General features: G+C 34.2%; 1 protein-coding gene across 6 annotated transcripts in view; it reads left to right on the plus strand.

Annotated features, from left to right (window-relative positions):
• LOC114328266 (segment polarity protein dishevelled homolog DVL-3) overlaps window positions 1-11,148 on the plus strand; it is a 119,411-nt gene extending 108,263 nt beyond the window's left edge. For 4 of the 6 annotated variants that reach the window (XR_007697308.1, XR_003652141.2, XR_003652140.2 and 1 more), the window contains 3 exons: window positions 1,938-2,141; window positions 3,253-3,358; window positions 10,938-11,148. Coding sequence is in view for 1 of the 6 variants with exons in the window: in XM_028277077.2 (XP_028132878.1) it covers window positions 10,938-10,984 (47 nt within the window). In the remaining 5 variants the exon portion in view is untranslated. The remainder of the gene's footprint in view (window positions 1-1,937; window positions 2,142-3,252; window positions 3,359-10,937) is intronic. The other 2 variants (XR_007697309.1, XM_028277077.2) reach the window with 1 other exon arrangement.
• The last annotated feature ends 1,343 nt before the right edge of the window (window positions 11,149-12,491 follow it).

A 12,491-nucleotide genomic window follows, 5' to 3' on the forward strand; every position in this document is an offset into this window, starting at 1 on the left:
GCGGGGTATGTATTTAAAATTTTAAATTTACCCCCCACCCGTCTCCGTCAGGAGCGTCATTTGAAATTTTGATAGGGGGGAAGCATTATGTATACAATACATTATATATGCAAACATAATACAAAATTGATCTATTTTTTCAAATTTCAGTCATTTTCAGGGTCAGGGGGGCAAATGCCCCCCTGGCCCTATCAAATGACGCCCCTGGTCTCCGTGGGGGGTCATGTTTAGTACCATTCGATAGATTTTTTAAAAATATTGAAGACGTATTTTTTAGTTTTTCGATCTGACGTTCATTTCGCGAAATATTCGCTTTTTTTGTGAAACTTTTTGACTCACCCATTTCCTTACGCCTCGCTTAAATCGTTAGATTTTTTAAATATATCCTCTTTTGCATGTACTTAACTTACCTTATCTTAATCTGAGAATTTCGAGTATTTTTATGGATAGATTTTTTTTTCGGGCCCCCCTTAACGAACTTCTCTGTGTTAAGAGCCAATATATGGTAGAAGATGTACATCGCAGGGTACTAGGTTTCTCCCCATATGATAATCTGACGCGCTCGAGTAACTGCAAAAATCCCCGCTTGGGCTCCCCTACCATAGGCTAATGATGCACCTGAAACTATAGGGAACCATCGTATTCTAAAATATCTTCTCGCGGAATTATAGGGTACTATACTTCAAGATAATATACGATAAAATATTTTGAATAATTATTATACGGTGCGTGGAGGATACAAGAGAGGCGTGGAAAAAATATATTGTAGCGTTGATTTTCCTTTATCTTTTGACATAAGTATATTATATTTTATATACTCATATAGAATATGAATCTTAGAAAGGACAAAGGACAGATGACGGCACAAGGTAAAGGTAACTAAATTATCTATATAGTTATCAAACTAAGTGAGTATGAACTTAAAAACAAAACGTGAGTTATAACTGTAAAAGGACAAAAGATGTTCTGTTTGAAAGATTTAAAGTCTTAATTTATAACTAACTTACCAATCACTGGATCAGCATATCTATAGCGTTGTGTCTCATATCTCTTAAGAAATCATTAAGAACATTGCGTAGGATGCTTATCTTGTAGAATTGAGCCTCTTTGTATTTTGGCTCCTAATAAAAGTAATAATATTAATAATGACAATTTTATATACAGGGTGAGTTTTTACTGCGACATTGGTCGATAATTCCATTATGGTACAGAATATCCAAAAAAGTTATTTAGAAAAAATGTAGACAATGATGTTCTCCAGGCTTGGAAAATATGATTAATTCTATAAGGTGATTAATAACTATTTGCTAAAGCAAACACATTTTTTTTAAATAGGACACCCTGTATATGTTCTTATATTTAGATTCCTCTCATAATCCCTGTTCTTACAATAAGAAGTTTTGAAATATTTTGAAAAAATATAGGAATGTGCATTTAAAAAATATAGAAAATCGTAATTTTCTCTTATAGTTTAACCTGTATACGAATATTCGTCAATGATTTATGTTAAACTTAATTTGAAAAATAAAACATATTTTTTACCTTATTATTTATAATGAATTACTTGTTTATGTATTCCTTCTGTATATACCGGGTGTTTATTTCATACCGAGGTCGAAATAAAAATGACCATAACTCGTTAAATACCTTGTATAGTAGTGTAAAACTTCACATTGTAAGAACAGGGATTATGAGAGAAATCTAAATATGAGAACATATACAGGGTGTCCTATTTAAAAAAAATGTGTTTGGTTTAGCACATAGTTATTAATCACCTTATAGAATTAATCATATTTTCCAAGCCTGGAGAACATCATTGCCAACATTTTTTCTAAATAACTGTTATTGCTACTCTGTGCCCTAATGGAATTATTGCCCAATGTCGCACTAAAAACTCTAATCTATACAGTGGAACATAAATTATTGTTATGTTGTAGATTACATATACAGACCACCACTTCCGGCAAACACAGACTGCCATGATTCGTAGAGACTAGGAACCAAATAAAAATTAAGAATAACTTGTAATATACTGCAATATTTGAAGACCCCCTATGTAATATAAAATATCCAATAGAACCTGGTATTATTTTTTGAAGAAACCCACCTATTTAGTGTACCGTGTCTGCTAAGTTAAGTAGGTGAGTTCCTGTCTTCTTTTTCTATATAGTGATGAGCGCGCTAATAACCGGCAAAATAACGCAAAAGATGGAAAATATATTAAGTTGTGAGATAAAAAGAGGTGAATCTAGTAGAGGTGGGAAATTTAGCGATCTCTCTCTTCAATCCTGACTCCCCGGAGGGAGTGTAGTGGTCGTCGTGTATTCTCCGTCTCCAAAGATCTCTGTCTCTGATCATTTCTTTTAACTCATGCATAGGTCTTTTGCATATTCCTGTAGTTTGATCGATCCATCTTGTTGGGGATCTTCTCGTGATCTTCGGCCTTCCACCTTTCCTTGTATAATGAGTCTTTCCATGTTTTCTGTGTTTGCTCTCATAACATGTCCAAAGTATTTTAATTGTTGGAGATGGACTTTACTGGAGAGTCGTTGGCTAACTTTTAGCTCTTTTAAAATTGAATTATTTGTCCTATGGCCGGTCCAAGGAATTCGTAGAATTCGTCTCCAACAGAACAGTTCAGTGGCGTCTATCTTTCTTCTTTCCGAATTTCTCAGGGTCCAAGATTCACATCCGTAGGTCAGTATTGGGAATATTAAGCAGTTGATCAACCTCATCTTTAACTCTCTTGAAATTTGACAGTCCTTCCATATTGTGGTCATTTTTGCTGTGGCGACTTTTGCTAGATCACATCTACGTTTTATTTCTTCCTGTAATGACCCTGTGTTTGTGATTAATATTTTTAGCGATAGAAACCTATAAATTTACATTATATTGATTGTTTCCCACCTTTAGACGTATCAGAGGAGTATGTCAACTAAAACTGTCACAGCGGTAGTTGCCAAACTAGTTCGATACGTCTAAAGGTGGGAAACAATCAATATAATGCAATATTATAGGTTTCTTTCGCTAAATTTCTCACCTCTACTAGTTTCAGCTCTTTTTATGTCACAACTTCATATGTTTTCCATCTTTTGAGTGATTTTGCCGGTTATTAGCGCGTTCATCACTGTATATGCACCATGTCTATAAGTCAGATGTCAAAGGTCTCTTAGGATACAGTCCAAAGTTCTTCCAACTTGAAATTCTTAAATATTGTGAAGGATATATCTTATTTAGTTTAATCTGTTTTAGGTTTGAATGGTAGTTTGTATTAACCATATCAGTAGAAAGTTACAGTCTAACAACTTTTCAATTTTGGAGACAGTTATCAATAAAACAACGAGGAAGGGCGTTTCAGGTAAAGTTATTTTAATAATATTCTCTTCTCTTTATTCTGGGGTACCGGTTTTTCAATTGATTTATGTATATATCTGTAAATATATCTTTTTATCTGTATATTTTCTTTTTGTTTGCCAATTTTCTTCTTTCTTCTTTGTAATACTTACTCCTTGGTGCTAATAGACTCAAGTCTAATCAACTATCTGTCTGAATACAGATCTATCTTAAGCTATTATTCGCTAAATATTATGTTTATATGGGATTAAGCCACAATTGATTGTAATGAAAATGTTTAACTAATGTTTGAGTTTCGTTCTGTCTTCTGGGATTATTCAGCAAAGTTTCTTTACTGATCGCTTTGCCGTTTCTTCTACGTGGTTTGCCCATCTTAGCCTAGTTGTCTTTGTGTTATCTGACAAGTTAGATTCCCCATTCGTCATAACTGACTCATTGTTACTTCTTACGGGTTACGTGAACGCCTCTGTACACTTTTTTTTACCTTTTTTACCTCTCCATCTATAATACGTTATACATACCTAACCCTCACTCCTCTTCACCTCGCTATCTATATCTTAATAATATATTTGAACTTGAATGTTTATGTGAAGATTATATTCATCCAAACATTTCAGTTGAGTTATTTTTGCACTGTTGGTCAAAACAAAACAGATGAAGGAAAAGTAACAAAGAAATATTAAGTTCCTGAATATTATTAGCCTGAAAATCCAAACATTTGGAGATATCTGGGTTTGGTGACCAGCAGTGTATTTTACATTGCCAGATTTTTGAAGATATTCTTCTTTAGCGGCGAATCGATTGAGGGTAAAATTTGATTGATCCCCGCGCATGCGCACACCGACAGTCTGGTATTAGTGGTTATACGGGCTCTGATTGGGTGTTGAAATTTTGAAATGATCTGTCAATAATTGTTCAATATGGAGGTTATCGGTAAACAAAAATATTTTATAATATTAGTTTTTATTGATGTGTGGACAGAAATAAAATCAAATTTATAATTATAGTCACTTTTTAAATAGTTTTGAAAAGCTGCAGGTACGTAATTCTAAATGTTTCAGTTGGAAATACCTAATAGTTTCAATACCTATCTATTTGGAAAATGTAAACAAAATAATGTAGTTACCTATTAGTAGGCGATGCATCTCATATATCGTTTTCTTACTCTATAATTTGTTGTATTTTATTTCGACAAAAATCAAACTAATAATTTTATTAAATTCATATAAATTTATGGTGTAAACGTTTAGTTTGTGTATATTCCCACATGACGTATACGAGAGTTTGGTGCAGTTTGAAATGGCGTCAACTTTCGTACAGCGCGGTAGACGTGAAGTGGGTTCGAGCCCCAAGCAAGTTATTATTTTTTTATTTTTTTTTTTTTATAGATTTTATGATTGTAAGTATATTATTATATAATTTTTGAAGATATTCTTCTTTTTTGAAAGTGGTAGATAAGAAAGTTAGTTTGATTTTTAAATAAAATAAGTACAAATAACATTTGAAGTATATTTACTTCGTTTAAATTACCTATTATATAATAGAAGAATATCTTCTTACGTGCGTACAAAGTACACACACATTCTTTTTTTAAGTGATAATCGATTCTTATGGTTTTTTTTCAATCCTGTTCTGTTTATATTTTGAATTAATGAATATAAATATTATGTATAATGAAAGTAAAATAATTATCAAAAAGGCAAAGTTTTCAACCTAATAAAAACATTAAGAATATTGAAAAATATTAAAAATATTCCTAAAAGATATTTAATTGAAAACTTATTGGTCCATTTTCCTGGTAACACCTCCATGGCTTCTAAAAATTGCAAGCCAGATGGATGCTGAAGCGAAGAGGACAAGAGGGAATTAAAAAACTTACAATTCACGACCCCGTCTGTTCAGCTAGTAAATTCCAACGGAAAATGGACCTAGTTACTCAAAGGAGTAAAAACCAATATGAAAATAAAATAAAAATGTATTCCGTTTTTATTCAGTTGCAATGCGAAGGCAAAGCTGTCTCATTTTTCACTTAGAACAGGGAGCGCAAACCAGCACTCTAAATCGACGATTTTCGACTCTAATTATTGGAGTCATCATCAGAGAGGCGTAGGTTTGCTGCTCTCTGCCCGAAGTGATAAAACTCCGAGAGCTTGCCCCCGCATTGCAACTGACGTTTATGGAGTAGGTGACTAGCGTCATCTGGCAACTGAAAGGCACCTACTCCATAAACGTCAGTTGCAATGCGGGGACAAGCTCTCGGAGTTTTATCACTTCGGGCAGAGAGGCAAACCTACGCCTCTCATCGTCGATTTAGAGTGCTGGTTTGCGCTCCCCGTTCTAAGTGGAAAATAAGACAGCTTTACCTTCGCATTGCAACTGATTAATAATGGAATACATTTTTATTTTATTTTAAAATAATTATCGTTACACGTTATAAATTTATAAAAACTTTAACTATTTTAATTTCATACTGCATTGCGTATAGCATAGTAGCGTTGTCCTGGAATAAGAGAGATAAAGATTTTCATAAGTATTACAAGATAAATTAATAGATGTAAAATAATATCCAATATTGAACTGGGTTTGAGATTGTGACTGGAAGATTGTATAATATCGACTAACATTTACCTTGATTGTTTATTTAAATATTGAGTGTCGAATCCTTGAGCCACGGGCGCTGAATAAGCACCCGTGTATTTGTAACAATAACACACTTTGATTATTGAAAATATTATAATTAAAGGATCAGAATAAACTTGGTGTTCGTCGAGTGAATATGTTTTATTCTCCCTTAACTACTTAACATTGAAAAGAACCCTTAGTCACCACCTTAGCTACCAGATATATTAGATGGCGATCCTGCCAGGATACCATCCTACCAGATATATTAGAGCGTGGCGGTTACTGTATAGTATTAAAAACGATTGTTAACAGAATAGAAATGCAATAAATACTCGTAAACAAAAACTATTTGACTAATGCAAAAGCTAGTTTGAATCTGTCCTGCTGTGAGGACGCACTGAAGACAATTAAGTGTTTTTAGTAATGTCGGATTTCATACTTTCGTTTGTAGATTTACCAATCATTTGGTGACGCCAAATGAGTGAGTCAAGTTCATGAAATTTTGTAAGACCAATACAATAGTTGCCTTCGCGGGTACAGTGGACAAATTATCGCCGACAATTTCTAACTTCACTTAATATAAATAATACCGTTAATAGATAAATATTAATATTAATAACTATCAAATTATACTAGGTAAATATACCTTGTATATTTATCTATTAACGATATTATTTATATCATTTTAAAGTGCGCGTGCGTTTTGCTGCTAATTTGTCGCCGACAGGCACCCGCGAACACACTTACTGTAGTTTGTCCTACTAACAATCCCGAATTCCCGCCTTTTGGTGTCAGACTCGAAATATGACAAGCGAGGCAGGACGTGTAGCGGTATTTGTTTTGCTTTTACCGTATTCTAGTAAATCAATAATTTTAAGATTGTTATATAAAGGTTTGTTAGAATCAAAATATATGTAGCAATTAACTGTTTATTTAATATTGGTTTATTCTGTTATTGATGAAGGTCAACCGTAGAATAATTTTAAATGTTTCTAGTTACTTTTTAGAGTAATATAGGTACATATTTTTGTGTATAAAATGAATCATAATATATTTCTAATAATAAGAAATTTGGTAGATAGATGTACGGCTTTTATAATATTGCAATGTACGTGTATTTTTTTGATTTTATTTGTTATTTATACGATTGTATGCTGTACCAGTAATAATTACTGTATTCTATAATTATAATTTTATTGTCTGACTGGATGGGGAATCTCTTGACATGTCCATATCAAGTTTTGCAGAAAGTCGGTAGACATTGAAATCCAGTTCTCTAGTAAAACATTGGTCAATTTTGTCTTTTGTCTTTTCCTCTTCCCAAATGGTCTCAAATTTGTTATATAGAATTCATATCGCATATCCAATGAGAAAATGTGGTCCAATTCAATCAAGATTTCATTAAATATCTGAGGACAGTGAGGCAATGCAATATGGTGTATTATATTTTTTTCTGATTTATTGAGACCTTGAGAGAATTTCGCAATAATGTGTAGTTACAGTTTAAAATCCATATATAATTGGGCATCGATAATCGATTTATTATGCGAGAATTTGGTATACCAAGGACATCGGTAAAATTAGTTCAATCCACCATGACTTACAGAGAAGGGCAAGCACGAGTCCAAAACTATTTGACAGATTCCTTCCAGATAAAACCTCCGGCTAAAACCGGGAGATGCGCCGGCTTCGACTCTGTTTAATATAATATGTAAATCTGGAATAATTTATAAGAAAGTTATCTGTAAACCCAAAAAAATTACGGTAGGTTGTCTTTTTAGTTTTGCATATAGCCATAAAAACAAAAAATATATAGACTTAAAGTACTTTGTTGCTTTTCAAAATATGTCCCACCAAGATCGATACACTTTTGCATACGTTCAAACCAATTGGTAAACAGTTATTCCAGTCTTCAGCTGACACTTGCAAAATGGCTATTTTAAAAGCATCAATGGCTTCTTCTGGCGACTGGAATCGCCACCCACGCATTAAATTCTTGATCTTTGGGAACGTGAAGTTGTTGGGACTTAGGTCGGGGCTATAAGGGTAGATGGTTTAACAATTCGATGTTTTGAAGCTCCAAAAACTCTATTGTCTTTTAGGCAGTGTGAGCACTTGCATGGTCATGATGTAGGAAGATTTGCCGTTTTGTGTTGCTTTCTCGGAGGTTCGCGATAGCTTCTGGTAAACAAACGGATATATACCAATCAAAAGTAACCGTTCTTCGATCTTCTAGAGCAATTGTTGCCACTTGACCACATTTTGACACAAAAGTTGCGACCTTTTTCTTTGACACACTTCAAGGACGGATCACTTTTGTTGGTTTTTCCTCATCTTCAAACACCCACATAGCGGATTGGCGTTTATTTTCCGGTTGGTAGGAGTAAATCCAAGATTCATCGCAACTAACAATACTATAAACGTTTTTTCAGCTTCCTTTGTTGAACCGTTCCGATGTTTTTCGACACCAATTGACGCGAACCGCTTTTTGCTCTTCTGTAAGCAAATGAGGGATCCAACGGCAAACCAACTTCCTAACACCCAGTTATTTATGAAGGATCTTTTGGATCGAGGTCTTTGAAATGCCCAATGATGCCTCTATCTCCCGGTATGTTACACGGCGGCCATAATTAAATAAACTCACGAACCGCATCAATGTTTTGCCGCGTGACTAATGTTTTGGGTGGACCTGGGCTGGATTAGTCGCTGAGACTGGAGCGACCACGTTAAAATTAGCATTACCAGCGGGAAATAGGTGACTGGTCTGATGCTTCATTCCCAAGCACAGAATCCATTTCAGCGTGAGAATGCTGTTGAGATAATCCTCTCCGAAAATTGTAAAAAATTATTGCTCAAAAATGTTCTTGGCTAAGATGCATTTTTCGACCGACTTGCTAATTTAAAAAATTCACTGTATCTACACGACTTATTATATCGCAATGAAATGGACCGCGATAGTCGTGACGTCAAAAAAAAGGTTTCCAAACACGTTGTGTCTAGGTACACGCTAAAATGTACGCAAATAAAAAAGTTAAACTTCATCAAGCTAGTGACTATTTAGCGTGGGCAGTGACTGTATATTTTGATACACGCTATTTTGATATGTTTAGTGTTTGTTTGATAGAAAAATATTTGTTATGACGTTTAATTCTACCTAACTTTTTTATTTGCGTACACGTTAGCGTATATCTAGACACAACGTGTTTGGAAACCTTTTGACGTCACACTATCACGGTCCATTCTCGATTTGTGTCAACAGAAAATTGAGGTTACGTTTGTGTTGGAAGAGGTTGGAAGGTTTTAGTGGTGGCGCCCTCTAAGCGGCTATATGCAAAACTAAAAAGACAAGCCACGTATTGTTTAATAAGTCTAAGCAGGGCCCAGAGCACGCCAAATAGAATTCTATTTTGCTGACATCACAAAATAGAATTTCATAATGGGAAAATCGACGGTTGCTAGGCAACGTGACGTCACTAAAATAGAATTCTATTTGGCGTGCTCCCGCACCAGATTATGATATACCTACGCAGACGATGAAAACTTGATGGGTCGATGGGAAAGAAATAGGCTATCCGTCAACGTAGATAAAACTAACAAACTAACAGTTAAACAAGTCCTAATACAAGCAAGGAAATAGCGAAACTTGCAAAAATTGTCAATAGACGACGCAAATATTGAGGTGCTAAAACAACTCACATACGTGCTCGTATACAGGTAACTGAGAACTACAGCGAGGAGGAAGAAATACGGAAAAGGATAATGCTTGCTAACAAAACGCAGGTGCAAAACTCTCGCAGGTGTTTGGATCCAAAGGCATCCATAGGACAGTAAAGTTAAGAATATTTAAAACCATCATACCACCAATAGCGACATATGGCGCAGAAACCTGGATCATCGCAGAAGAGACAATAAGCCTTATTAATACTTTTCAAAAAAAGACGTTGGCATATGTTTAATTTTTAACCGACCTGTTTCTTAAACTTAGTTCTATTAAAGAACTGCGGATAGATCAAAATCTTTAACACACTATACTCCGTCCCACCTTGACTTTACAGTATAAGGAACATAGTCAATGCATTCCTTATGAGAGTTTTTAGTGCGGTGATACCGATTTTATCAAAAAGTATTTGTAATTGAATATTAAAGAGATTAAATTAAAACTGTTTTAGAAAGGCAATCTACGATTTTATGATTCATATGCGGTTAAGTTTATTTGATATACTATAGTTATTACGCATATGAATCCCAAAATTGTAGACTGCCTTTCTAAAACAGTTTTAATTTAATCTCTCTAATGTTCGATTACAAATTCTTTTTGATAAAATCGGCGCCACCGCGGTAAAAACTCTCATAAGACTGCATTGTCTACGTTCCCTATACTGTAAAGTCAAGGTGAGACGGAGTATAGTTAATTTTTCCTGTAGTCAAACAAATTTTCGAAAAATTACGTAAATGCCTTTTGTATAAGCTTTTTCTCTTAGGTAACATAATGCCATAGTCATGAGCTATAAATATAAAAGAGAATATTTTTGTCACATTGAACCTACTCCTACTTATGTTCCATCTTGTTTTATAAAACATACTTTTATTTGCTCAGCATTGATTGTAGGTAGTAAATAATGATTGTTGTGTATATAGCTAGAGGTACTAGTTGTTCATGTGAAAGAAATAATATCGCTAACAGATATTCTTGCAGATCAAGTATTTTTCTGTTTAGGTTGCATGATTTATGTTTTTTGCTTTCTATGCTTTTATTTATGAAACAATGAAGAAAAGCTCATTTTGAAAAATTTTTCGTCTTGGTTCTCTATTTTTACCCAAATCTTCAGTTTTTCTGTACATTCATAATTGTCTTGAGTTGCATGTAACTTGGATGCTTCGATCCAGATATGTAGAACTAACATAATTGTACATTTCTTTGGAGTTTTCATGTATTATTAAATTTTCTTTTTAATTTTTAGATGAAACGGATTGGAAATGGTTTGCTCTGATCCAGAAGAACGTTTGAATGTGCCATCACCTCCTGCTATACGTATATAACTACTTTAGACTTATTTTATAAAAAACCCATGGTTATGCTTAAAACCCAAAAAGTAGATGATATATTGTTTCAAAATTAAACTTTTGTATATTTTATCTATATGTATTTTGTATTAAAATAGTATATTGATACGTCTTTTATTCATTTATTATTATGTAAACATACCCCATTAACAACATTAGAGATATGCTGATGACACTGTCATCATAGCCTAAAATATTGGGGATCTTCAGACGCTGGTGACCATAATAGCGGAGTACGGACAAAAATACGGGCAAAATGTATGAGGATATCGAAAACTCAAAGAAATAAAGAGAATCAATCATAGACGGAACCAATGTCGAATGAGTAGACCAATATGCATATATTGGAACAATGATCAACTCCACAAATGATTACTTGATTAAATAAAAATATGATCACAAATTTTACCAAAATGAGAAAAGCGCTCTGCACAAGAGATTTGAAGTTGGACCTAAAAGTGAGGTTGACTAGGTGCTACGTTTTCTCGACTTTGTTTTTTGGAATGGAAACTGCGACTTTGAATGCGGCATCAATAAAAAAAACTGGAATCATTCGAGCTGTGGGTGTACAGAAGAATTTTGAAGATATCGTGGACAGAACACGTCACAAACAAAGATGTGCTGAGAAAGATGAATAAAGAAATGGAAATCTTGCATACCATCAAAATAAGAAAATGGGAATATCTCAGACTATTGCACGTAGAGAGCGATACAACTTGGCAGGGAAAGATTCAAGTAAAAAGATGCATAGGGAGACGTAGAACATTGTGGCTGCGCAACCTCAAAGAATGGTTTGGATGTACATCAAATGAATTTTTCACAGCAACCGTCTTTTAAAGTAACCGAATAGCTATGATGATTGCAGACCTCCGTCGCGGAGACGGTACTTGAAGATAATTATAGGTGAGTTTACCATGAATGCCGAGAAAATTTAGAAATGGTGCTGAAATGAGGTATTAGTCTTATGAAAAACGACTATGGATGTGAAACAGCGGAGATGAAAACCTTTCGAAAGTAAGACTTTACGTCAGAGCTAGAAGTACAGATATACGACGGAGATGCAAGGTGGACAACATTAATAACTGGGTAAGAAACAGAAGAATAGAATGGAATAACCACAAAAGCCGAATGACTACAAATAGAGTAGTAAGGACAGCGAAAGACGGTTCACCAATAGGAAGACCACAAACACGATGGAATGACAACTTACTAGAGGCACAATGAAAAAACAGACAGTTGTGTCTATACAATAAGAAGAAGAAGAAGGCTGTGGCTCAAGTCCTACCCAATTGTCGCCTCTCACAAGAATACCCGTGAACGATCACATCGTTTGTAATTTGTTTGTAACATGAAACGTTTGTAATTTATAGAAAAAGACAGCAAATACAAAATAAGTGATTGATGTGATCGTTCATGGGTATTCTTTCATTTTTCCGACTGTATACATACCT

The sequence above is a fragment of the Diabrotica virgifera genome, chromosome 3, assembly GCF_917563875.1.
Source record: "Diabrotica virgifera virgifera chromosome 3, PGI_DIABVI_V3a".
NCBI classification, from domain to species: Eukaryota; Metazoa; Arthropoda; class Insecta; order Coleoptera; family Chrysomelidae; genus Diabrotica; species Diabrotica virgifera.